Source organism: Pogona vitticeps, chromosome 1 (assembly GCF_051106095.1).
Source record: "Pogona vitticeps strain Pit_001003342236 chromosome 1, PviZW2.1, whole genome shotgun sequence".
In the NCBI taxonomy this organism is placed as follows: Eukaryota; Metazoa; Chordata; class Lepidosauria; order Squamata; family Agamidae; genus Pogona; species Pogona vitticeps.
In genome coordinates, this window is record NC_135783.1 from 201090349 (window position 1) to 201117176 (window position 26828).

The following is a 26828-nucleotide window of genomic DNA, read 5'->3' on the forward strand; positions in this document are numbered from 1 at the left end:
CAGTATGGTGAGAGACCCAATGTCAAGGTACAGACACAACTGGGCAGTCCGCCTTAGATGGAAATAGGCAGAAGTGGGCCACAGCCTCTATCTGAGATTTCATCCATAGCACTGGGTCCAAGAATATGCCGAAGCTGCGAACGTCATCCTTCACAAAGTGCCCCCCCAAAAGACAGGGAAGCCCCCAGACCACAAACACTAGGGGCAGCCACCTGCAGTATTTATGTCTCTGGGTTTGGCCTCAGTCTGTTATCCCTCATCCACCCCAGCACAGCGCCCAGACAGTGGTCAAGGGAAATATATGGCAGGAAAACAGACTTCCTGAATATGGGGCTAATAATCTCCAAATGTTTTAAGAACATGGTTCCCTCTGCATCCGTAGCCAAGGAAAACCTGAGGTCAAACCATTGCAAAAGCCATAATGATTTCTGCACTGATAACAAAGGCTGCAGTACTAACAACAAAACAGATTTGAATGGTTTGGAACAAGTCCGTGTAACACATAAATGTCAAGATAAGGAGTATTTAGAAGGGGTAAAGCATGTAATACCACAAGAAAATGAGCCGGTGGTAACAAGGATGTATAATACTCTCACACCCGCAGAGAAACCTATACTGGGTATGTTTAGTCCCTCATCCACTCAAGTGAAGAATAAACTAGAGAGAATTACAGGTTTTATTAACCATTTTATATTCTCTAAGATGAAGTGACCACAGTAACCCGAGTTCTGAAGTGTATTAAAATCGGAATCAAGAAAGAAAACTGTCAAGGATAGTCACAAGTCTTAATCAAAGGTGAACAGAGATGGGAAATGAATGACATAGTGAAGATGGCAAAATTCAAATTGGAACAATATGTAACAGCTTGATATAATGCACAAAGGGAACGTGCTGCTTATATACCGCCCCCATAGCACCTCAAGCACTCTCTGGGTGGTTTACAAGTTAATTATGCAGGCTACACATTGCCCGCCCCCCCAGCAAGCTGGGTACTCATTTTACCGACCTTGGAAGGATAGGAGGCTGAGTCAACCTTGAGCCGGCTACCTAGGATTGAACCCCAGTTTTGGCTGCAGTACTGCGGTTTAACCACTGCGACACGAGGCTCACTAGGTGAGAATTCCCAGTTCCCCGAGGCAAGACATTTTAGTGTCGGGCCAAATTATTTCCGTGGCCATCAACCACCAATCACTGAGCGGGGACTCTTCCTGTATCCCAGTTGAACAACAAACAGCACAGCCGCCTTAACTTGGGCAGGCTGAATATTTTAATAGGAGGTGTTTCGTAGTGGATATGAAGTGGAACAGGAAAGGTGCTGAGCCACTGGAGTTCAGAGAGCTGAAAACGCAGCCCAAGGAATGATTCTCTTGCTACATGTGGTAAATCAGTGCTTTTACCATGGGAGCCTCTTATCAACCAAGAATAAGGCAGCCAAGAATTAAAATAGGCCCTGGGCAGAAATAATTGGTATGATGAGGATTGTGCTTGTTTTTTAAAAAATGGCTCTAAAGGGCAGCTATGCTCTATATAGAACATACAACAGAAACAAGTTTTATTTTAAAAACTTTATTGCTTCAGTACAGCCATTCTCAACCTTTTTTTGGCCATGGCCATAAATACAATATGAAAGACATGTAGGCTGAATCAGGATTGTGTAAGTTGCGTAACAGACCTCCTAAGGTGGTACATGAAGAATTGTTTCCAGTCTGTGCCCTCATTCAAATATGCCAGGGCCCCCCAGGGAGCCATATGGCCCCCATTGAGAATGGCTGCTCCAGTACAACTGGGAAGTCTTCTATCAGTTAGAAACCTGTTACTCTTCTAGAATCTGAAACATTGTTTCTTAGGAAATAAAATACTCTACAATTTACAATATACTTTCTTTTCCTCTTCAAAACACTTTTAAAAAATGTGCATGAACTTCGACATTTTTGCAAGCATTTGCTATGTGATCTTTATTACTATTTTTTATTCTTTCCCTTTCATGTGCAACAAGATTTTCAGTCTGTGCTGTCATATCATTAACGTATTAGAAAACTATTAAAGACCATTTTTATGCCACATCTGTCCATGTGCGCCTAGAGCAGCGATGGCGAACTTACGGCACATGTGCCACAGCTGGCACACAGAGCCCTCTCTGTGGGCACGCGAGCCATAAGTCGCCATACAGAAATACTTACCCGTCCTCTGATCCCGGATTTCGCCACTCTTCTCTGCTGGTGCAGTGGTCTAGAGGAGGGGTGCAATTACGACCATTATCAGTTTAGCCCAATGGGGGATTTGGAGGACCAGTAAGTATTTTTTTTTGTTAATACTGCCCATAGAAAAACAACAAGCATTTCACCCTTGCAGCGCAGGAGTAGTTGTTTTTTTTCCTAAACTAAAACCTCAGCATTCGGGTTTTAACTGCAGTGTTGCCACTTTGAAATAAATAAGTTGATTTTGTGTTGCAGTTTGGGCACTAGGGCTCAAAAAGGTTCACCATCACTGGCCTAGAGCTTCATTTGAGATACTCACTGAGAATTTATGGAGGGTGAAAAATCTCTTTCACTGGCAGTACCAGTCTATATATGATTATAATAACAATAATAATAATCGTATGGTATCAAGTCAGTTCTGACTACGGCGACCCTTTTTAGGACTTTCCAGGTAGAGGGTTTATCATTCCCTCCTTCTCAATGCATTCTGGGACTGTGCAGCTGGCCCAAGACTACACAGGTTGGGTCTTCTCCCAGGGGACACACTGGGGAATTGAACTCTCAGCCTTTAAATCACTGAGCTATCCAGCCAGCTCAATGCATGTCTACTCAGAAGTCCCACTGAGTTCAAATCTACTTTTACTAGGTGAAGAAGTGTGTATGGAATTTTAGCCTAAATGAATGCATTTTCACAACTACTTTACAGATAGTGCTTGGCTGAAAACGGTACTTAACAATTAGCAGTTACAGTCCACCACCTTAATATCAAAATCTTCTCTTCCAGATTGATTGCAGTTTGCCTCGAACTGGCAAACAAGCAAAGAGCAAAACTCCTTTGGGAAGGCAACAATTGAGCAAGAATGCTAAGCAGCCATTACTTTCTTAAGCGTATATGTGTATTTCATCTTCTATGCAGCTAGAAAAGAGATTAACTGCTTGATTAACATCAAGGCATCCATTCTGAAGAATATTCTCCATTTCATCGATTTTCTCTTTCTCCAGCTTTCGGATCTGTTGCATCATGACTTCACACTTCTCCTGCGACAAATAAGTTTTAAAATAAGATTAACAAGATCATGCTTGACCATAAGAAATATATTTCTAAATTTACATTCACTTTAAAGAGTGCTGTATCACAGTCTGTGCATCTTTGTGGGTAAGCAGAGACCTATAATGAACCACAGCAGTGTGTTGCTCTACAAGAAAGCTCTTCCTCAGAGTTTCAGCTTATATGTACCACTCTATTCAGCTTTGGTCAGACCTCACCTGGAGTATTGTGTCCAGTTCTGGGCACCTCAATTAAAGAAGGATGTTGACAACCTGGAACGTGTCCAGAGGAGGGTGACAAAAATAATCAAAGGTCTAGAAGCCATGTTCTATGAGGAGTGGCTTAGGCAGCTGGGAATGTTTAGCCTTACCAAAAATAAAAGGTTAAGAGGGGATTTGATAGCCATGTTTAAATATCTGAAGGGATGTCACGTCGAGGAAGGGACAGGTTTGTTTCCCATGGCTCCAGACACCAGGACAAGGAGCAATGGTTTCAAACTACAGGAAAAGAGATTCCACCTGAATCTCAGGAAGAACTTCCTGACAGTCAGAGCTGATCGGCAGTGAAATAAGCTGCCTCGGAGTGTGGTGGAGTCTCCTTCTTTGGAGGTTTTTAAGCAGAGACTGGATGGCCATCTGTCGGGAGTGCTTTGATGGAGTTCCTCCATGGCAGGGGGTTGGACTCAATGGCCCCTGTGGTCTCTTCCAACTCTGTGATTCTATGGGAAATACCTTATTAATGCTGCCTGTGATTTTTAGACGTTCCATCCCCACCCCCTCCCATCTGATACAGTAATAAAGGACTCACATTCAGAGTTGCATCCATTTCAAAACTTTACTCCCATTGGTGAGTTCTGAAAAAAGGCTTTCCTCCAAGATAGTACAATAAGAGAGACTTAAGCAGGTCAACTTGCTCCTTGCTTCCTCCCTATCCATGCTTTTAACTAACACTCCTAACAGGCCATGAACCAACTGAATATTCAGTTTGCAAAACACAGTCTACGTAACATAAAGAAGACCCCTTGCTATCTCAGACCAGAGGCCTATTGAGTCCAACGTTCCACCACAAGAGTGGCAACCAGATGCCAAAGGGAAGCCCATAATCAAGATGTGGGTGCAGCTAGATTTTCCAGCAGTGTCTGCATAAATCCTCTGGACCTTTTATAAAATATGGGTCACCCTGTGACTGAAAGGTTACGTGGCAGAGCAGTCTCCCTCTATACCCCAAGGTCTCAAATCCATGTTTTCCTCCCATGGAGCAACTTCCATAAAGCCTTATTTTGAATTCTGTTTTAAAACCTGAGCACTTCGTGCTATGCAGATGTAACTTACACAAACATACCTTAGAGGATTCCAACATAAGAGCTGAGTTCTCATGCTTTATGTAGAGTTCATGCCTTCGATCTGGCTTAGTCTGAAATCGTGGTTGCTTTTTAACAGGATCCTCAGGGCCAAACACGGGAGAACTTGTTTTTACCAACTGGACAATATTTGGCACAAAAATAAAAGGTTTAAACAGAGACCTAGAGAATAAAATAAAATACCAAACCAAAAAAAAAATTAGAAAACTTACATTCTATATGCACCCTTTCTGCATTTTCAAATTTAAAACACATCCTAGCAACCAGCATTATTGTATCTTGGATGGCAATTCAACATAAATCCCATTGCAAACTAACTACTCAATCCAGCTGTCTCAATCAGTGGAGACTTAACTGTTAGTGGACTGTAAGTGCCTAGAATTAAGACAAAACAAAGTTGTACAATTGTTCTTGTTCTTGTTGTTTAGTTGTTAAGTCATGTCCGACTCTTTGTGACCCCGTGGACCAGAGCACGCCAGGCCCTCCTGTCTTCTACCACCTCCCGGAGTTTGGTCAGATTCATGTTGGTAGCTTCGGTGACACTGTCCAACCATCTCATCCTCTGTCGTCCCCTTCTCCTCTTGCCTTCACACTTTCCCAACATCTGGGTCTTTTCCAGGGAGTCTTCTCTTCTCATGAGATGGCCAAAGTATTGGAGCCTCAGCTTCAGGATCTGTCCTTCCAGTGAGCATTCAGGGTTGAAAGTTGTACAATAGATATGGTTTAAAATACGGAAATGTTTAATACTTCCTGATAAAAACTGATGAAGCATTCAATATCCCTCTTGACTATCAGTTTCCTCAAAATATGTTAGGAACCATGTCTATTGTGCAGCTTTGGATTTTAGTGTTTTGTTTACTGTGGCTGTGACTATTTCTTTGCTTGCATGAGAAGGTAGGTGCTTCCATTATGGCTTATATTTTGGATGTTCATAAAAATGTAGCCTTTTATTTTTTTTAAAAAAAGCTTAAAGTTTCTGCAAGTTGCAGAAAGAGAAGATACCTTCCTAGGACTTAATTTTTATGACAAATTGTTTGCATCACCTGTCAGGGTCAGGGGTTCCAGTAAAGAAATGTATGCAAGGGAGGTGAGGCTCCTGAGGCAGTATGGAAACCATGCTCCCAGTGGTCATAAAGCTGCCTTCCATGTTAATGCCACTCTCTTTATCCCGAAGAATCGCCATCATGGTCTCAGCTGTTATACTGCCTATGTGGGACAAAATCTCAGTTTTAATATAATACCAACCATTCTTAACTGAGTTACATAAATAACACATTCAAGAACCATTTGCAAGAAATGTGGAGGGGGAAAAAACAAGAAAACTGCAACTGTAAAACAGAAAAGGCAGAAAGACCAGTGCACCCCTTAGAGTGACATATTACCTTTTAATACACTTTATAGCTTTGAGCCCTTATATTACAAAATACACATACCTTTCCATGGGTAGCAAAAAAAAATTAAATATGAAGCACAAATCTTCAATAAAACAAACAACTTCCCAAACCCCACAAGGTTTTCATCACAGAAATCTAGAATTGTTACAGGGGGAACAGCATCTTGCTATAGAAATGTCCTTCTGGGTATGGCAAAAAGGGTTCAAGGGTTCAAAGCATTTCCAAAAGAGAGCATGAAGATAACAATTCTACCTCATTGTTAATCCCAAGGGAAAAATTCTGACATGTGCTACCTCTGAATACAGGGGTACAGTGGTGGGATAAAGAACCACTGTGGCCGACAATCAATACAGTGGTACTGTAAAATTTATGTCTAATCAGACTCAGACCGTGGTTAAAGCTATGATCCAAGTGACACATTACCAGCTTCAATGCAATATGTTTTAAATTTTTAAAAACCAGGTATTTTTCAGATTTACTCTAGACAAAAAACATGAAACACACAGAAAAAATGTTTCTTCCACTTACAATCATGTACACTACAGTCCATCGTATCATCTCTTCCAAAGTGGAGGTGGTGGGGAACTCCCCTGCCAGGGTGCTTACAGCTACTCAAAATCATTAAGGAGAATTAAATACAGTGGTGCCCTGCTTTACGATGATAATCAGTTCCCGGAAAATCATTGTCAAGCCAAAAAAAAAAAAAAAAAAAAAACCAACAAAAAAAACCCACATCATTGGAATGCATTGAAAACCAGTCAATGCATTCCAATGGGGAAATACCTCATCGTCCAGCGAAGATTGCCCATAGAGAACCGCCGATCAGCTGTTTAAAAACACTGTCTTTCGAAGCAGGGGTCCGGAAAGCAGCCATTTTGAGATGGGAAGGAAGCCATTTTACGAAGGGAAGCCATTTTGCGGAGCCAGAAAAATAGTCGTTTAGCGAACAAAAGGTTTTCGAAGCAGGCTCCTAATCGTCAAGCGAAAAAAAACCCATTGGAACCATTGTTTTGTGATCGCAATAGCGATCGCAGAAAACTCTTCGTAAAGCGATTTCGACATCATGCGGGGTAAGCGTCAAGCGGGGCACCACTGTATTTCTGTTCTGAGCTATCTTGTAATGCCTCTGCAGTATGAACTACTGGAGCTGTAGCAGCACGGTGAAGACACGGGTGGTAGTTTGCTCAGTTCTTTGACTGTCACAGATAAGAATGGCCCATCGGCTCTTGAGTTTGAGAAAGCTGCAGGGTGAACTCGTTCTTGCAGTGGGGAAAGGGCCAAGATAAGCAGGAACATGGAAAAGCAAGTGTGAGAAAAAACTTTGAGAGGTTAGAAAACTTTGGAACATTATTTTTAAAAGTTTAATGCATTAGGCTTGACATTCGAGGTGGGGTGGGGGTAACATTGCCTGTTTCTGCAGGGGTGTCCAACCTTTCACCTTCCCTGGGCCACATTAGAAGATGAAAATTTGGTTTGGGCCGCACATACATTTGGTTTGGGCCGCATGGGGGGGCCAACCTTAGCTTTCCCCCACAGCCCTGCTCCAAGCGATCTCAGACAGCAGAGGCTGCCAGCTTGGACTCCGATGGCTTTATGGGGCCGGGAGGGGGTCCGCCTATTGACGGGGAAGGTGCAATGCAGTCACGCATCCCCCCTATCCCCTCCCCTCCCACTCCTTCCTTCCTTCCCTCTCTCCCCCACTACTGTTGTGACATGCCCCGGCCACATTCTGGCCGCAAGCACCGGCAGTGTGACTTGAAACTTTGGAATTTCTTTAAAAATAAAAAATTACACTGGGCCGCATTACGAGCTGACCTGGGCCGCATGCAGCCCTCGGGCCGCAGGTTGGACAAGCCTGCTTTAGAGTGACATGTTAATCTTTTAATTAACTTTTTAGCTTAAAAAAAACTTAAAATAGGAAAATGGTAAAAAAAATCCCCTCTCAACCCACAATACTTTGGCAGTAATGAGTAAAACATTGGCTGAAATCCTGCTGCTGAGCATAGTTAGTTGCCCTAGAGCAGGCCTTCTGAATCAGTGGGGATTCAACTCCTCCATAAGTTTTCAATTGAGTCAAATGGGCCTACTCTAGTTGTGAGCTGCCCATTTGAATCAACGGAACTGACAGAGGAGTTGTCCTGCCCAACCCCACTGATTCAATGGTACCTAGCATGCTAAGCAGCAGGATTTCACACACTATGCAATGAGTCAAAGTGACTCATTGACACCCTCCAAAGCAGCAGCTTTACAGCTGCCCCAGTCTTTGGTCAAGCAGAATACAGTGGTGCCTCGCTTAGTGACATTAATCCATTCCGGAAAAAACGTTGCTAAGCGATAACACTGCTAAGCGAAATTTAAAAGCCCATAGAAATGCATTAAAACACGATTAATTCGTTCCTATGGGCTTAAAAACTCACCTTAAAGCGAAAATCCTCCATAGCGCCACCATTTTTGCTGCCTCTTAAGCGAGGAAAAACAGTGGGTGGCCATTTTGTTTTCCCGGCGACTATTTTGAAACCGCCGATCAGCTGTTAAAAAAGGGTTGCTTTGCCATGATTGCTTCCCTGCGATCATCACAAAGCGAAAAACCCCCATAGGGATCATCGCAAAGCGATCGCAAAAAGTTAGTTGCTAAGCAATTTTGTCGCTCAACAGAGCAATTGCTAAGCGAGGCACCACTGTATTGTTCTACCCTTGCAAATCCATGTTTACGGGCAATGTTGTTATTTGGAAAGCATTACTTCCACTGCCAAGAGAGGCAGAAAAGAAAGCTGGACAAAGGAAAAGAAAGGGTAAGGTAAAGGTGAAGGTTCCCGTTGACATTGAGTCCAGTCGTGTCCAACTCTAGGGGGAAGTGCTCATCCCTGTTTCTAAGCCATAGAGCCAGCATTTGTCCGTGGACAGTTTCTGTGGTCATGTGGCTAGACACAGAACACCGTTACCTTCCCACCGTGGTGGTACCTATTTATCTACTCGCATTTTTACATGCTTTCGAACTGCTAGGTTGGCGGGAGCTGGGACAAGCAACGGGAGCTCACTCTGTTGCATGGATTCGATCTTACGACTGCTGGTCTTCTGACCTTGCAGCACAGAGGCTTCTGCGGTTTAACCCACAGTGCCACCACTTATCACAAAAGAAAGGGTACCGAGGTAAATAATTAGAAAAATACAAATGGCCAAGATGAGGAACGCTGGAGTTTACGCTCACTGGACCTTTGACTACAAGCCTCTGCTTTGCATGAGTGCAACCGACTCTGTTTATCTACAGAGAAACATCCATTTTCTGACAGAGATTTTTAACATTTTCTCCATAAATTTAGAATCCCCATCGACCATTTTGGAATAACAATCTCAGTATTAAAAACAAATCCTCTCCATCAATTTTAGAAGATTTCTTTACGAACAAATGAAAGTAAAATCTCCAGAGAATAGTGTATTACAATAATGAATCCCCTCAAGGTCTTGGGGGGGCTGAGGTGGGGGAGCTTAAACTCCATCAAAACTGATAACAGAACACCTGGTGTGTCTTAAAAACAACCGAAGTAAGCACCTGAAAAATGGGGATTTAGAACGAAACGATTGATGGAACCTCAAGAGGGCCATTGCATGAGACCGGTATTAAAAAGTGTTCAGTATTCAGAACCTACAGTTCCCCCAAATGAATGCAGGATTTGCATGATCACAGGGGTATTATAGCTGCAAGTAATCCACTAGGAAACTACTGAAATTGGGGGTGACAAGGCTCAGCAGAATGAATATTGAAACAGAGGGGTGCAATTTTATTTGGACTTAATTTTCCCCCTAAAGTGTACATGAATTTACATGCAATTTTGATGTACATGTTGTAAAATAACAGTGCCAAGTTTATTGTCATAGTAAGAATCGCAGATATTGGCAGCATTCAAAAGAGACTTTGGTACTTCTTAATAATTTGCATAGTTAAATCCCTGCACTGAAGCCAGGGGACTGAAAGTGCAATACGAAACAACCCGTCAGAAAGGGAAAGTATGGCTTTCCCCCCAACTCACTTTATTACTGTATAGGTCTTGACTAAGCCAGAAAAGCCAAATGCAGAGGTCTGCTCTATAGAATGCTGTGTGTTCATATTCTTGCCTATGTAACATTTGTATGTGTTAGTTGCAATTCTCTAAATGTTCAGAGTAGAAATAATCCACGTTATTACTGCAACTATCTGTTGGTACGCGATAGAGGTTAGGAAACAAAGAAGAATTGCATAAAGATACTGATGGAAATAGACACTGTGAAATGTTTAAATGTTAAAAGTGGATGATGAGTCTAATGTACTTAATGACTATCGTGTGCCTTTGAAACTGATGGGCATTGGAAACCATCAGACAATTTCAGTATGTGCAGCTGCCAGAGAAAAAATGAAGACAGCAAAAGAGGAATTTTCAAGACATATGTTCATTGCTCTGTCGTATCTGTTCCTTTTCTTTTTAAACAATGCCCCAGAGCCCCCTTAAACGAAATTCTGGAAGAGTGACTTCTGAGTAGACTTTTCTCTTCATGCAAGTGGATTTTGCCTATATGAATCATCACCCAGATATGAACTGTTTTATTTATCTGTCTCCCCCCACTATTTTATAAAACAACTTTTTCCTGTGCAATTTACTGTTATTAATCAATAAAGCAATAATTACAAGAAAATAATCTTCCACTCAAACATGCAAGCTCTTGAATGGAGGCCATTAGAAATACTTTCCCAAACAAGTGGAAGTAGTGGTACACCTCAAATGTACATAAAAACAAGGGATAGCTCAACGATTTAGGCCTCTGGCTGCAGAACCAGAGGCTGGAAGTTTGCTTCCCCATTGTGGCTCCTTGACAGGGGCTGGACTTGGTGATCCATAGGGTCCCTTCCAGCTCTGCAGTTCAAAGGTTATCATGATTATTATTATTATTATAAACTTTAAGAATCCATTTCTTGTCAAATGATCAAATTACATACAATTAACAGCTACAGACTGTAAGTTTTTAAAGGGGTTATTCCAAAAACTATACAGCTTTATCTTTCCAGCTTAAATGCCTTTAAGATGGCTATAGACCAAGTTACTGTGGAAAGCAAAAACATTCTGCCAGAGTTGAATGCACATGAAATAAGTTTCTCTCTCCCCTCTTCAACAAAAAGACACAAAAGGTAAGATGTAATGGCCAATATTCTATTACTTGCATGCAGTGCCATAAGTCAAATGTACAAAACTCAGACATCAATAACTTTATTCCTTGGGCAGGCCAAATCATGCAACTAGTACATGAGGAGGAATACCAGGATTTGCTTAATACTTGCACTTCACCAATGCAATTTAACCTGCCTGTCTTAGAACAACTTACCTAATCAATAGGATTCGAGCCAATATTTTTGAATTCTGTACAGGTGGACGTCTTAATAGTACAAATGTAAAGTGCCCCGTGTCCCTCAAAAATGTTACTGTCATGTTCCCGCCTGTCCCTTGGTTGTTTCACCAAGCAAAGGCACAAGCTACATGTCATTCAGCTGCCACCAGTTGATTACATCAACTTTATTCGCTATTAATGATGGACGTCCAGGCCACGTAGCATTTAAGAACCAAGTACAAATTGTTCATTGTTACAGGTGGTAACAGTCCAGTCAATGTCATTTAACTCTCCACTAAAACAACCTTCTCTCTTCCCTCTCAACTGCCTCCTCTTTCTCTCCCTCTGCCCTCCTTTTCTTTACCCCCACTTAACTCCGCCCCTCACCAACTCCTATTGGTGCATGCAAATCTCCACATAAATATTAATGAGCAGGGTGAACGCTACAGTTACCTTCATGTTTCTTCAGTAGTTTATAGCCTTCACAATATCTGCCTCTCGTAGTAGTCATCCTGGCCGTGTTCAAATAGGAGTACGTGCCTGCAAAATCAAATGCTTTTTTGCCATCCCACCAGCCTTTGCTCATAGCATAACTCCTTAGTTCCGGGTGCTCACGATCAATCTTGCTTGTTATTGAGAACTGATTGGAAATATTCCGTACTCCTCCTGTTGAGAAGTGTGACAATAAATCTCTTAATTTTACTTCTTATTTGTTCCACCAAAACTGATCCTTTAAAAAGGTATTATGCTGATGGATTTTAAAAAGCAAGCTCAATCCAACAACAGTCTTTGTTTTTGCTGGCTGCTCTTTTTAATATCCTGTCTTTCCATCTGGAAATCCTCCAGCAGCTAAGATGACAAACTACTGAAAGACAATTAGGCAAAATTATTATAGAGCAAAAACAACAGAATGATAGTACAAACGCAGTGATAGCAGAAAGGCTGGGAATGGTATACTGGATTTCACCCTTTCCTCTACTTCCAACAGCTGATGTGGTCCAAGGGGAAAGTAAGACATTGTGACAAAGTGGAGATCTGGTTTTGCAAGGCGAGGCTTTGGAAATCTTCTGAATGTTAACATTCTACTGCTCACTGGTCTAGAGAGATGTCCAACGGGTCCTCCACAGCAGGCCCACAAAACACATCTCTTGTACTTCCTCTCTTTGGCCCACTGCAGGCATGACAAGGAAGCCCCAGCTTGAATTCATGCCTCCCTGACACAGAAACACCAGCGTGTGCTGTGTTTTCCTGCATCCAGGCTTCAATTTTCTCCCACAGGGTGACCTTTGTGACCAATGTAATTGCCCATGACATGGACTTCAAACATGTCTGCCTGCAAAGCAGAATTATAGTCACTTGCAATGAGAAATTTAGTGGAAAATCTTTAATTGCTAGTTAAGTGTTAGGAATTTTCTACTGAAACAGGCCCTGTGCTCACTAAAAGTTAGACTGTTAGTTCTGTTTGATTAAATTTCATTCTGTAGTTGTAACCATGGTTCAATTCTGCAATCAGCATGAACATCAATGCTCAAAAAGGGCAAAGAAAGAGAGAGAGAGAGAAATCATACCTTCTATTTTCTCTGCAGCCCAGTATTTTCCAGAGGTTTCCAGTACCCATGCTTCTTTTCTGTCTGCTAGCAGAAAGCTGTTATGGTATGTAAATGCCATATGACTCTCCATACAGTTTCCACCTTGACCATACTTGTCCAGCAAATCAACAATGACCCTGACAGCTTTTTCTGCGGTATCAGCTCTTTCAAGTCCGAGCCTAAAATCAAAGGATTAACTTTGTGTAAAATTCTTTTTCTTAAGCTCTTAAAACCCAAATTGAATTTGAACACTATTGCAATTGACATACATAATTCTATCAGATGAATATGTTATCAGATCTCCTGGATCAGGATCATAACAGCTACAGCACCAAAGAGAATCTTGATGAACATGACAATTGTAAAATTGCAGCACAACTGCAGAATATAAGACAGCTGTCATTCAGTTAGCGCTAGTACTTGCTCCAAAAATTAAAAACAGAAGCCTGTACAGTAAGACGGGGTGGAGCATATTATGACGGTTTAATCCATACAACCATAATTGGGTTGGCCGGATCAGCAGAAGGAAAATTAATACAAAGTAGGATCCCATAATCTGCGGGATCAGTATCTGCTGATTCACTTATCTTCAGTCTGAAAATAGTAAAAGAAAAATTCTCAAAATATGTATTTTAATGAGGCCATTACCACAACTGACCACTAAATGAAACCAGAGACCATCCTATTATATAGTGTATAACAGTGATGGTGAAACTATGGCACATGTGCCACAGCTGGCACACAAGGCCCTTTCTGTAGGCACACGAGCCATAAGTTGCTGGATTGCAAACACACACACCCCCCGCAGTCAAACCTCGGGAGGTGGCTGCAGCCGCGGTGCTGGCACTTCGACAGGCAGATCCGGAGAAGTTGGTGCTGGCGGCAGATCCAGAGTGGGGGCTCGAGGCACCTCCATGCCCAGGACTCTCTCGCTGCCACTTCCGGTTCAGCCGCCACCGTGGCCCACCGCCTGCTGGGGTTTTTTTTTCTTCTTTTTTCAGTTTGGGCACTTGGGCCCAAAAAGGTTCGCCACCACTGGTATATAATATTGTGTATTATATAGTATTGTATTCACTATTACAATACTGCTTGCTATAATCCATGTTTTTCAGCAAGCTGGGTGGCTTGGAACCAATCCCCCATGGATATGAGGGTCCTACCATATTTCATTTTGTAGACTATCAAGCAACAAATCTTCCTTTAAAGGGAAGGCTGTGTTTCTAAAATGTCCTTTGCTTGAGAATGGACCTGAACTCAATAGAGAGCTCATTTGATAGATTATATGTATATGCATGTCCTGTCATTTGATAAATATATACTGTACATGGAAGAGCCCTTGTATGTGTGAAAGAACTATGCAAGATCCAACATTGGTTTCTCTTCATTTCATCCCTTCGAGCACAATAACTTTCCAAAGCAGCTTTTCACACATTTGGCTGCAGATTATAGCATGATTGAGCAATGCAGTTCTGAGAGGTCAGTGTGTGTCTACAGTACCCCATTAACTCCCACATTCTGCATGTTTGTAAAATAACATTTCATCCAACAAAAAGAGTGCCGGTCGTCTGTGTACCTGACAAGATCCATGCCTAGGAGCGCTTCGTCATCACAGACTTCTTCCTTCCCCCACACTGCTTCATTCCCAATGCAAACTCCATGTTCATTGGCCCCCATTTCAGCACCCCACAGCCACGAGGGACGACTCAAGGCAACTGCATATGTTTCTGGCACTTGTTCAATTTCTATGTAAGTACACTGTGAAAAAGATAATTCCAGATAAGGCATCAAAGCACTCTTTTAAAAATCACTTACTTAAAAACACTTATATTGTCAAGATAATGGGTTGGATCTGAAATATGTTAAGAGGATATACCATTTGCTCCTCTATTAAGTAGAGGATATACCATTTGCTCCAGAATGGACCTGAACTTAATACAGAGCTTACTGTAACTCAGTTATCAAGTGATAAAACGTCCACACGCTTCATAACTACACTATGGCTACAACTTCAAGTGGACTTTCCAACCCCCCTCCTCTGCACTGTTGCCCTCTGTGCCCCTTAAAAGGCTTATCCAGAGTTGGGGTATCCTTCTGAACAGCATGGGCTGCAACACATAGGCCTGGAACGTACGTGGGAGGAAGTACACCAAGGCACCAGAGGTTGGGGGAGTTTGTACTACGGGGGCCAGTGGGCACGCTGCTGACTTGTTTATTGATTTTGGAGATTTATATCCATTGGTGCCCTTCCCCTTCCCTGGAAGAGCCATTAACCCTACTAGTGGTACAACTGTTCTCTGACACTATCAGAGTGTCAGAGAACAGATGCAAAATGTGCCATTCCAGAATGTTTGCCATTCAGAATTCAAGAAATGGAAAAACTGGAAAGTTTCAACGGTGTAAAAAAAAGTAACTCATAGTAAGTAACCCAGACTCTTCTGGAATCCCAAACTCAAATGCAGCATACCCATTGCTCTCACCGTTACTCTCTACAGAATGTTCACCAAGGCTTTCAAAATGAAAGAAACGACTCTGGAATAAGTCAGGTGAAGTTGCCAATGTCATGATATAGTGGTAATGCCTGAAAACACCTAATGCTTCCTTAGGACTGTTGTGTACATCTGTGTTTTGCTTTGTTTTTGTCATCCTTGTTTCTTTTTAAGGTATTCCTTATTATGAACTGGTCTTGATGCCATTCATTATAGTTCTTCTGTTCTTGAACGTAACTCACATTTGCATGCGTGCTGTCAGATTCCTGGGGATTTCCTGCCACTCTGTTTCAGGTTCTAAGTGCCATGGTATGTGACACTAAGCATAGGCATACAAAGAAAAAATTGCATCAGGTGTGTGTGACTGTATGCACAAATTACAATCACATGGACAAAATACAACACACCTAACACTGATTGGTTCATTGATTGATTGTACCTTTATACCACTTTTTCTCCAGGTGAAGGGACTTGCTCCAATTCATTTTTTAAAAACTTTATTGACATTAAAAAAAAAGAACAATCAAAGTTAGTAAATAATTATTGCAATGTAAGCCCATAATCAAGATAACTTTCTATTATCTCTTATGGAAAATAGTAAGTCTTTAACATCTTTACAGTACTTCCTTATTTTCCATCAGACATTTATTTTCTTCACAATCTTAATACCTTTCTTAATTCTTATTTTATATCTATGTTAACTATCTGTATTAATTTTATCATATTCTCTTTAACTACTTCCTGTTCCATATATTTTTCCAATAATAATTTATACAACTTTGCGATTTGGTGATTTTCTTTTCCCCATATTATCTTGTATAGTTCCATAGATTCTTTAACCAAACCTATTAATTTATTATCCATTCTCATTCTTTCTGATAACTGTCTATGTGGGAACCATTGGCATGTTATACCTACTTGATTCATTTCTTCTCTTGTTCTAAGTCTTAGTTGTCCATCACCTCCTTCTATGAGTAGATCTTTATATGTTAACCATTCATCACTCCTTATATCTACTTCCGTCATGGGGAAACATCCACATTGGAATCCCATGATAAAATTTCCCTTTATATTTTCCCCACACTCTAATTAATGTCTTTCTTATTATATTATCAAAAGCTTTGTTCACTTTCTTTTTTCCATACCATAAATATGCATGAAGTTCATATCTTAAATCTTTGCTTTCTAATTTTTTCATAATCCAGTCTAATCCACTCTCTTAACAACTGTAACATTGCCGCCTCATAATATATCATATTTTTTGCTCCATAAGATGCACTTCCCCCCCAAAAAAAAGTGGGGGGGGGAGTCTGTGCGTCTTATGGAGAGAACCTGGCAATTTCGCCCCCATTGGCCCCGTGGGGGGAGCCTCGCAAGGATCCAAGGGAGCCTTCCGGGACTCTTGCGAGGCTCCCCCCACACCTCACGGGGCCAGCTGGGGCGAAATCGGCAGCTTCTAGGACCTTTTCTGAGCCTTTCAAGCCTCAGAAAAGGTCCTAGAAGCTGCCGATTTCGCCAAGGCTGGCCCCGTGGGGGTGCAGGGAGCCTCGCAAGGGTTCTGGCACAGACCCTAGGACCCTTTGGAGGCTCACCCTGCCCCCCCCACCAGGCCAGAGGGGGCGAAATCGCCACCTTCTGGGACTCTTTTGAGGCTTGGGAAGCTTCAGAAGAGTCCCTGAAGGTGGTGATTTCACCCCCTCTGGCCCCGGGGGGGGGGCAGGGTGAGCCTCCAAATGGTCCTAGGGTGTGTTCCATAAGACGGACCTCTCCATAAGGCTCACCAAATTTTTAGGAGAAGAAAACAATTATTTTCTTGTTTTCTTCTCCTACAAATTTGGTGCGTCTTATGGAGAGGTGTGTCTTATGGAGCAAACAATACGGTAATTGGAGGTTTTGGAGACCCCATCCTCCTCTTTTCTTGTTGTCTTTTAGTCTCGGTTTTCTCCCCTGCCAAATAAAATTTGAGAGTTGTTTTCTCCACAGATGAAATGGTTTGTTGTTTATTATAACTGGGATACTCTAAAATAGGAACACAAATATAGATAATACCATCATTTTATTAATTGCTGTTCTCGCCATCAATGAAATTTTTAAATGTTTCCATCTCTCTAAACTTTTACAGTGGTGCCTCGTCTTATGACCATAATCCGTTCTAGAAGATGGACGTAAGTCGAAATGGTCGTAAGTTGAAGCACCATTTCCCATAGGAATGCAATGGAATGCAATCAATCCGTTCTGGCCAAAGAAAAAAATCACCAAAAAAAATCACTACAAGTCTCATTGGAAGTGTGATTAATCCCTTACGGCTGAAGGGGGGGGGACAAAAGCAATCTGTGCAAGACCCATTGGAAATGCACAGAAAACAAAGGGGGCAGGTCGGAAATGCAAAGAAAACAAAGGAAAAGCAAGAAATGCATGAATAACCCATTGCAAATGGGGAAAAAAAACCAAAAAGCAACCAAGCCCCCCCAAGACCCATCGGAAATGGGGGGAAAAGCCAAAAAACAAACAAATCCCCCAAGACCCATCGGAAATGGGGAACCCACCCAAAAAAGCAACCAAATCCCCCAAGAACCATCAGAAATGGGGGGAAAACCAACCCCCCCCCCAAAAACCAAGACCCATCGGAAACGGGAAAACCACTCAAAAAAGCAGCAGCCCCGCCAAGACCCATTGGAAATGGGGGGAAACCAAAAAGCAAACAAACCTCTCAAGACCCATCACAGCACAGAAACATACCCTCCCAGCTCAAAACCACGCTGCAAAATTACCCAGAACAGTTTTTAAAAACAAGAAAACAGCACCTTACCTTACCAGGCAGCCCGAAGCCTCCCTGCAAACACATAGACTCTCACTCAGAAGCAGGAGGCAGTCCCAAGCCTCTGACAATGACACACACTCTCTAACTGTTAGGGCAAAAAAGCTACAGAGAAGCAGGTTCGTCGCCATCTACAGTTAAAAATTTGAATTTCTCACCTTACTTGCGACCGGAGTGGAAGCTCCGGTTGCAAGTAAAAGCAAAATTTTGTGGCCGGAGCTGTTCGTAACTCGAAATGGTCATAAGTAGAGACGGTCATAAGTCGAGGCACCACTGTATTGATTTCTTTCCCTTTTTCCCCTCGTAATTATGTTCAAATAAATCCTTTGTCTTTTAAGTTGTTGTTATACACAAATATTTTACTTTATTCACTACTTTATAATCTGACTTGATTTCTAATTCGTTCTCTTCTTTTCCTCTGATGTTTTTTGTCAGCATGTTAGTTTTTTCTTCATTTATAATTAAACCTGCTCGATCCCCAAAGCTGCTAATTATTTATTTAAGTTCCGTGATACTACATGTTGAGTCTTCCAAAAAGATTACTATTTCATCCGCAAAGTGTTGTTTCTCAATTTTTAAACCTCTAATTTGTTCCTTTTTTCTTATTTTCCTTAGTAGCACTTCTAATGTTGTTATAGACAACAGGGGTGAGAGTGGGCATCCTTGGCGTGTTCCTTTAGAAATCTGGCATTGATTAGTTTTCTCTCTGTTGATTATGATTCTTGCATTTTTCTTACTATATATGCTTTTTATCCAGTTCAAAAAATTATCTCCTACTTCCATTGTGTCTAGCACTTCAAACATAAATTCCCAATTAATATTATCGAATGATTTTTTTGTATCTGGAAAAAACATTCCTTACTTCTTCTCCGCATGTTATTTATAATGTTTTCCCTGATTCTCTTTTATTTTCGGATTTCCGATCCGCTTTGGAATTTATTACTTCATTCATATCCCCTGCTATAACCAATTCATCACCTTCTAATTCTAGTAATTTTGTGTTAGTTTTTGAAAGAAGCACATTTTTCCTTATTTTGGTGCATATACTGAGATTACATTTATTGTTTTTCCTTGCATTTGAATTTATATTCCTATATATCTTCCTTCCTCATCATTTAATATTTCTTTTGATAAACAATGTTCTGGCACATATATAGCTACTCCTCTCTCTCTCTCTTTTTTTTTTTAAAGGCCTTAGTATAACATTTCCCTATTTTTCCATTCTTTAGATATTTCACATCCTGTTTTCTAATATGGGTTTCTTGTAAGCCTCTTATCCGATTTCTTTCGGTTTCCAAAAAATGGAACATTTGTCTTCGGGGTTTTTTGTTTGTTGTTTGTTGTTGTTGTTTTTTTTGATAATTCAGTCCTTGGACATTCCAAGTCAAAATTTATTTGCCATTTTAGTCCTCTACTTTCTTTCCTTCTACATCTCTTTTTCTTCTTCCTTTCCTCATTCCTCTGAATCTATCTCTTCTTCCTCTTGTTCCCTTGACTCCATATTTGTGAGATCTCTTTTTTCTACTTCTAATCTTACTTCTTTTAGCTCTTGTGACTCCAGAAGTTTTCCTTTAATTTCCCTCTATTTTCCCCTTCCTGCCTTTCTCCTGTCTTATCCAAATCTGTACCATATTTCCTCAAGAATTCCTTTGCCTTATGAGTGGAGTTAATTCTAAACCATTTCCCTCTGAACTGCAGTGTAAATTCCTCAGTCATTTCCCATTTGTATTTTATCTTATTCTTTTGTAATACTTGTACTGTATCAGAAAATACTAATCTCTTCTTGCTTTTGATACTTGAGATGGAATATCCTCATACAGTCAATCCTCGACTTACAAACTTAATCCGTTCCGGAAGGAAGTTTTTAAGTCGAAAAGTTTGTAAGTCGAATCAGCATTTCCCATAGGAATGCACTGAAAACCAATTAATCCGTTCCGGCTGTTTTTGGTTCTTCGGTCGAGGGGCGGTTTGTAACTCGAATCATTAGTTCCAATAGGAACTAATGCAAAACCAGTTAATCCGTTCCTACCACTAGGGGCATATTTTTTCTCTTTTTTTCCTTTTAATCTAAGATGACTTAGGTTTAAAAAAAGGAAAGAAAAGAGGGAGGGAAGGAGGGAACAGACACCTTTTCAACAGAACACCTTGAAAAGCACCTTTTCAGCCAAGACAAGCACCTTCTGGGAAAAACCAAGCACCTTTCAAAGAGATCACCTTGAAAAGCACCTTTTCAATCAAGACAAGCCACAACAACCATTTCAGTTTATCTTCAGTTTCTACAGTTCCGTCCTGGTTTGCTTACCTTTGCGTTCCAGCCACTCTTACTTAGTCTTCCCTTGTGGTCTTTTATTTTCTCTTTTATTCTTTTTCGTATTCTTTTCTTGCTCTTGTTTTGGTCTATTTTAGTCAATTCAATCACAAACTCCCAGTATGTGATCCAAAAGTCTTTTGTTGTTTTTCTCTTTTAGAAGTCCCTCTCTGCTCTGACGAATCTTCTCTTGCTTTACACCTCGTTATTTTTTTACGCTTCCAAACCCCCTCCAGTTATTTTGAGTATTAATTACCGTATTTTTCCGCTCCATAAGACGCACCTTTCCATAAGACGCACCAATTTTTTAGGAGAAGAAAACAGGAAAATATAATCTGTTTTCTTCGCTCCATAAGACGCACAGACTTTCCACCCCCGTTTTGTGGGGAAAAAGTGCATCTTATGGTGCGAAAATACGGTAATAGTCCATCAAAAAGGTCTTTACTCACAGTATGTTTTGCATTCACACCACCTTCTCCTCTTTAAAAATATAGTGGGCGGCATGGCTTGGTCTCCTTTGAAAACTGCTGGTTCAGGCTTGTGGCTGCTGTGCATATCCTCCTCCAAGACCTGGCAAATTTGTTTTTCAACTCCTTTTCTTCTATTCGCAGATTTCCCACCCGCCCCCCCCCAAGGTTTCTGTGGAGTCAGCCTCTGCCTCCCCTCTGAATTCCTCCTCTCTTGGAGGTAACTTTGAGTCAAAAAAAAAAAACCCAAAACAAAACAAAAAAACAACTTAGCTGATTTAACTCGAAACCACCGCAGCTATGATCCTCGCAATCAGGGTCTTGCTGCTATCGCCAGCCACGCCCACCGGAGGACTTGCTACAATTCATGACTGAAGTGAGGCTATCATACTTTGGACATATCATAAGCAGAAAAAAAACGATGTAGTGGATAAAGTGATGGACTAGGATGCTGGAGATCAGCGTTCAAATCCCTGCTCAGCTGTGGAACCAGTAATCTTTAAATATCTCTTACCTTGAAATCCCTACCAGGGTCACTATAAGCCAGTCCCAACTTGATGGCACACACTAACCAACAACTACATTAGGCAGCTTTGCCTTTCTCCTGGTAAAAATTTCTGCAGAAACCCACATTTCTATCTCAGCTTTTGTTTTTAAGAAATTTTGCCATATGGTTCACAAGCATGTATAACAGGTAAAAACAAAATAGAAATAAAAGATTAAAAAAGACAAAAACATGGTGGCACCTTAAAGACTAACTTTTATATTTTTTAATGAGAACCTTCTTCAACTTTTTATTTCTGTTTTGTTTTTACCTATAATGCTTGCACAGACTAACACAGCTACCCCTTCTACAACTACAAGCATGCATAAATTAAATAGTTTCTTTACTAACAAGGTTGCACTCATCCATTCTTTCACCACTGGCCCTCAGGGCTGTGGCTTATGGAAAACACTGGTGAAAACTCTCCTGCTGTCCTGGGGCCAAAAGAGAAGTACTGCCAGTACTCCAACCCCGCTGCTCCCCTACTGGCACCACCCAAGCTACTCTCTGCTGACCCTGCACCAGGACACAGGGAAGTGAGAAGGTGGCGATGACAAAGACGACAGTGGCAGCCACTCCGATGCAAGGTGGTTTTCAATTGTTCCTGGCTACCTGGTCACCTTCTGAGCGCAAAGCATTTAAAACTCAACAGTTGGCAAAGAGTTCACTTGCAAAGGATCCCAACATCTGCCTTTTCCAGGTAAGGCTGAGAAAGACACCTGTCTGAAACCTTACAGAATCACTGGCACTTTAGACAGTAAGGTTAAGGTTCCCCTTGACATTTTTAGTCAGTCGTGTCCGACTCTAGGGGGCGGTGCTCATCCCCATTTCTAAGCCGTAGAGCCAGCGTTTGTCCGAAGACAGTTTCCGTTGTCACGTGGACAGCACGACTTAGGCACGGAACACTGTGTAGACAATACTGGACAGGATAAGCAGGTGTTCAGTTGTAATGTATGGCTAAGGAAGAATGAGCTCATTCTAAATTGTACTCATAATTAGCTGGAGTAACGTGATTCCACACCTAACTTTCATTTCCAGTCCCATTTCAACTGATGCATTAGCAGCATGTGATTTTCTCTTTGAAAACAAGCATTTGTTCCACTGTTTCACCTTCAGAGGTACACAGAGAAGACATCCAAATATGGTTTTACTATCTTCTTAGACCTTTTGTTCTTACCTCAACCTTTTCGCCTGGAAGATGAGTTGTAGCAGGGAAATACACAATTTCCTGGACTTCATCAGATGGCCTGTCTGAGTTTTTACCAAAGATGATCCTGTTGCCAAGCATGGCTGGAGGCAAAGCCACAAAAGTGTCGCAGGAGGAAGGTTCAACATATTGGAAAGCCATTCTGGAATATAACATAACAAGACAAAGTTGTGCTGCATGGTATGGTGTTTCACAGGTCCCGTTCCTACGTAAACATGACACTGGTGCTGTCTTCAAAATTCCCACCATCTGCCCTCTGTGTGTGAGAGCGACAGGTAGTCCTTCTAGAGCAGTGATTCCCAACCTTGGGTAACCCATATGTTCATGGACTACAACTCCCAGAAGCCTTCATCACTAGCTGTGCTGGCCAGGATTTCTGGGAGCTGCAGTCCAAGAACACCTGAGTTGCCCAAAGTTGGGAACCATTGCTCCAGAGACTGCGCATCATATATCTGTGTGAGGGAGGATATAAAGTGAAAATTGTGTGTTCATGGAAAGAACAGCAAGCAAGAGAAAAAAAATCAGGGGACTGTTGAAGCAAACAAGACAGAGACTTATGGCACCTTAGAAGCCTGAAATAAACCTCCATATATACCGGTATTGAAAGAAAAAAGATGGTAACAAAGAAACATACAAATATACCTCTATACAAGCACACTACTATACAAGCACAGTTACCATACACTGTAAAGGTAACTGGCAATAACAACACCTTCTTAAAATAAGTGCAGTGTTGGCCTATAAATAATGGATCTGACTCTGAAGCCAATCAAATGTATTAATAAATTCTGCATCAACCATTTCAGGTTTCTATTCAAATTATTATTTGTTGTTGAGAGAGAGTGAATTTCAGGCTTGGCATTTTGGCCCACTGACCACAGTTTTATTCCACATAACTTAAAGGTAGAAAGGGGGTCCTAGGCCATGAAATGCCATCCTAGAGTACCTACCCCAGTGTACTGGAGTGGCTATAGTGTGGGACTAGTAGTGTAGAGATCCATGTGCAAATCTCTATTGAGTAAGAAAACGAACTTAGTGATCTTGGGCCAGTTACAGTCGTGCCCCGCTTCATGATTACCCCGCATTACGATAAATCCGCTTCATGATGATGTTTTTGCGATCGCATTTGCAATCACAAAACGATGTTTTAAATGGCGTTTTTTCGCTTTGTGAAGATCGGTTCCCTGCTTCGGGAACCGATTCTTCGCATTACGATGATCAAAACAGCTGATTGTCGGGTTTTCAAATTGGCCACCGGCTGCTCAAAATGACTCCCCACTGTGCTTAGGGACGGATTCCTCGCTATGCAGGCACCGAAAATGCGCGCCATATGGAGGATCTTCGCTGGATGGTGAGTTTTTAGCCCACTGGAACACATTAACCGGGTTTTAATGCGTTTCAATGGGTTTTTTATTTTCGCTTTACGATGTTTTCGCTCTACAGTGATTTCACTGGAACGAATTAACATCGTTAAGGGAGGCACCACTGTACTTTTGCTCTGCCTGACTGACTTCACAGGATTGATGTGAATTAAACAAGGGAGAAGGAGAACCATGCAAACTGCCTTGAGCTAACTAGAGGAAAGACAAAAAACACAAGAAACCATTTTCATCTATTAAACAAAAAACAAAACAAAGCCACAGTCAGGAAAGCAACACATTTCTTATTAGGAATAACAAAAATGGCACAAAAATCATGAACAAGTTTTGAGTCTTCCAGAATTCTTTAGGCTTGAACTTAAACAAAGTCAAACAAAAGCCATGAAAATGGGCATGAAGATGCTTCATAGTCTCTATTTACATTACATAAACCTTATAACGGTCTTTAGAAAATATTATGCAGAGTTAAATAATTTTGTGAACATTCAGAAAGTCAATTACATACCACAAGCACTTAAAAATTAATATCTCTAGAGAGGCAGCTGCTGGTAACAACCAGCTTTGTCTAACAAATAACCAAGAAAACTGTGGCACTAATCTTCCTTACCTCTATAAAGGAAAGCCACAGCTGTTAGTTTGCAAGGCCTGAGCAGAACTTACAGGAAAAGACAATAGTGCTAGGCAGAGTAGGCAGCAGAAAGAGAGAACAACCTAACATGAGATGTTTTGGGTTTGCAAGATCTGAGCAGAGCTTTGGAAGGTCATTAACTCATATAGTCATTACACATGAGAAATGACTTGGTGGCACATAATATCTTTGTGGAGTTTTTTCTCTCTCTTAATAACCATAAAATTGTATAGTGACAAGACAGGTGGGATGGTTGAAACTACAACCGGATATAGGTACCAGCCACAAAGCAAAAACAAAACACCACAGTAATTTCATAGCTTAAACAAATGAACTTCTGAAAATGTGTTCTCTATTCTTAATGTCTTTTTAAATATGTTTACAACAGGACACACCATTCTTTTCCCAGCACACTGGTGCACAGATCCTTAAACCTGTACACAGGAATGGCATCCTTAGGGTCCTCTGGCTCTCCAGAGGTTTTGGACACCCGACACAGACCTCTGGAGGGCCAAAGGGCCGCCTCCCCCCGCCATGATAACGGAGTCGGCGCCTTGGCCAAAGGGGGGGAAGCCACAACCCTCTGCTTCCTCAGACGAACCTGTCCCTCTTCATGAGCCTCGCGGCGTCGCAGCGGGTCTTGGCGCCCGACCGTTTGGCGTCCCCACGACCGCTCTCACGAGTCCCGCCGCGAGACGCGCGTCAGCTCCGCTCCTGCCTTGAGGGCCAGCCTCGCTTCCCCTTCGGGCTGGGGGCCGGCCCGCCGAGCTCCTGACTGTCTTTCCCAGGCGGCCGAGGAGGCGGGAAGGCGGGCCAAGCCGAGCTGGGCCGGCCCGCCGGCCCTCCGTCCCTCCCTCGGCAGGAAACGTCGCCGCCATTTCTCCCCGGAAGCCCCGGGTCAGAAGGTGAAGCGAGACTCGGCTCTGGCCGTGGAAATAGGAAGCGTCAGGGGCAGGTTCCGACGAGCGTCGCCGTCCCGCGTTTGCTCTCTCTCGGTCCTGAGGGGAAAGGAAGAAAGGCCGTTGCCGCCCGCTGCTTTCTCCCTCGCACCCTGCCGCCGCCGCCGCCGCCATCATGGGCAAGTCCTTCGCCAACTTCATGTGCAAAAAGGACTTCCATCCGGCCTCCAAGTCCAACATCAAAAAGGTGAGCCGGTTCTGTCTGTCTGGTCGCCTTTGGAGGACCAGCCGACCCGGATCCCCCTCTCCCGGGCCACCCTTTTTAGCCACCCCACCCCCCGGACGCCGGGTGTAGGTCGCCCCGTCGGCTCTTTCCCTGCCGGCCAAATCAGGCCTCCTTCACGGGGAGGCACACCCTGGAGCCGCAACCCCTTCCCTTCCTGCCCTCCCAGCGAACGAAACAACACCTCCCCCGCAAATAGCCCGATATGCAAATACCTGGCCCGGGGGGGGGAACACCCTAATTGTTAATAGCCTAAGCAGGTCGTCTTCGTTGCAGAAGGGAGGGGGGCGTGTGGTCTGTGCAAGCATGACAGGTGAGAACAGAGTCAAAAGGAAAAGTTAAATACGGACAAAGGGGGGGGGCGTTCGCCGTAAAGACTAACTTTAATATTTTTGTTAATGTGAGTTTTCGTGGGCAAGCCCACTCCCTCAGACATAAGATGAGCCCCGCTGAATTGGAGGGCGCTCCGCCCCGGTTACGAGAATCTAAAGCTCTCCCACTCGACTGGTGTATATTTGGATTTGATAAAAAGGTCTCATGGGGAGGAGAGGGAAATCCGGGGAGAGGAACTTGGGAAGAAAACCGAAGATGTTGCTTTAAAGGTGTGCCGTGAAGGGGTTCGGCGCTGTCATGTACCTAGTTACCATTGCCTGGAGACATCGGCATGCCATTCCCATGCATACCCAACAAGGGCCGGCTCTTGATGGCAGAAATGATGCCAGGCAAAGATCTAAGGCATGCATGGCCAATTCTTCTCCCAGGGCCTTATCTTTAGGAAGAGTGAGGGGGTTTGCCTGAAAAGAACAGGAAATTGTTATTTAGTACATCCTCATCATCTTAGAACTGCAGAACTGGAAGGGCCCCT

The 26828-nt window shown here is 42.4% G+C and overlaps 2 protein-coding genes and 1 long non-coding RNA gene across 3 annotated transcripts in view; 1 reads left to right on the top strand and 2 right to left on the bottom strand.

Moving 5' to 3' along the window:
• Positions 1–1550: 1550 nt before the first annotated feature.
• SCRN3 (secernin 3) lies at positions 1551–25566 on the bottom strand. Its single transcript, XM_020805141.3, has 8 exons — positions 25383–25566; positions 22745–22916; positions 14518–14699; positions 12924–13123; positions 11809–12021; positions 5650–5812; positions 4588–4768; positions 1551–3236 (listed from the first exon to the last, which is right to left on the bottom strand). The coding sequence occupies exons 1-8, from the start codon at positions 25394–25396 to the stop codon at positions 3081–3083; spliced, it is 1281 nt and encodes a 426-aa protein (XP_020660800.3). The 5' UTR covers positions 25397–25566; the 3' UTR covers positions 1551–3080.
• On the bottom strand, positions 19592–22737 carry LOC140702102 (uncharacterized). Its single transcript, XR_013545587.1, has 2 exons — positions 20463–22737; positions 19592–20392 (listed from the first exon to the last, which is right to left on the bottom strand). It is a non-coding gene; the product is annotated as an uncharacterized LOC140702102 (long non-coding RNA).
• A 137-nt stretch (positions 25567–25703) lies between the features above and the next one.
• Positions 25704–26828, top strand: part of CIRSR (corepressor of RBPJ and splicing regulator) — a 41316-nt gene continuing 40191 nt past the window's right edge. Inside the window, exon 1 of the mRNA XM_020805137.3 lies at positions 25704–25927. Within this exon, the coding sequence (XP_020660796.3) occupies positions 25856–25927 (72 nt within the window). The 5' untranslated portion in view covers positions 25704–25855. The remainder of the gene's footprint in view (positions 25928–26828) is intronic.

Excerpts from the sequence above, each read along its gene's own strand:
- SCRN3 (XM_020805141.3), bottom strand. Across the intron at positions 14,700-22,744 it reads TTCCAGGCGAAAAGGTTGAG|TGTACTTACATAGAAATTGA; the intron begins GTAAGAACAAAA and ends TCTTTTTCACAG. Across the intron at positions 4,769-5,649 it reads GGAACCCCTGACCCTGACAG|GTCTCTGTTTAAACCTTTTA; the intron begins GTGATGCAAACA and ends TTTATTCTCTAG.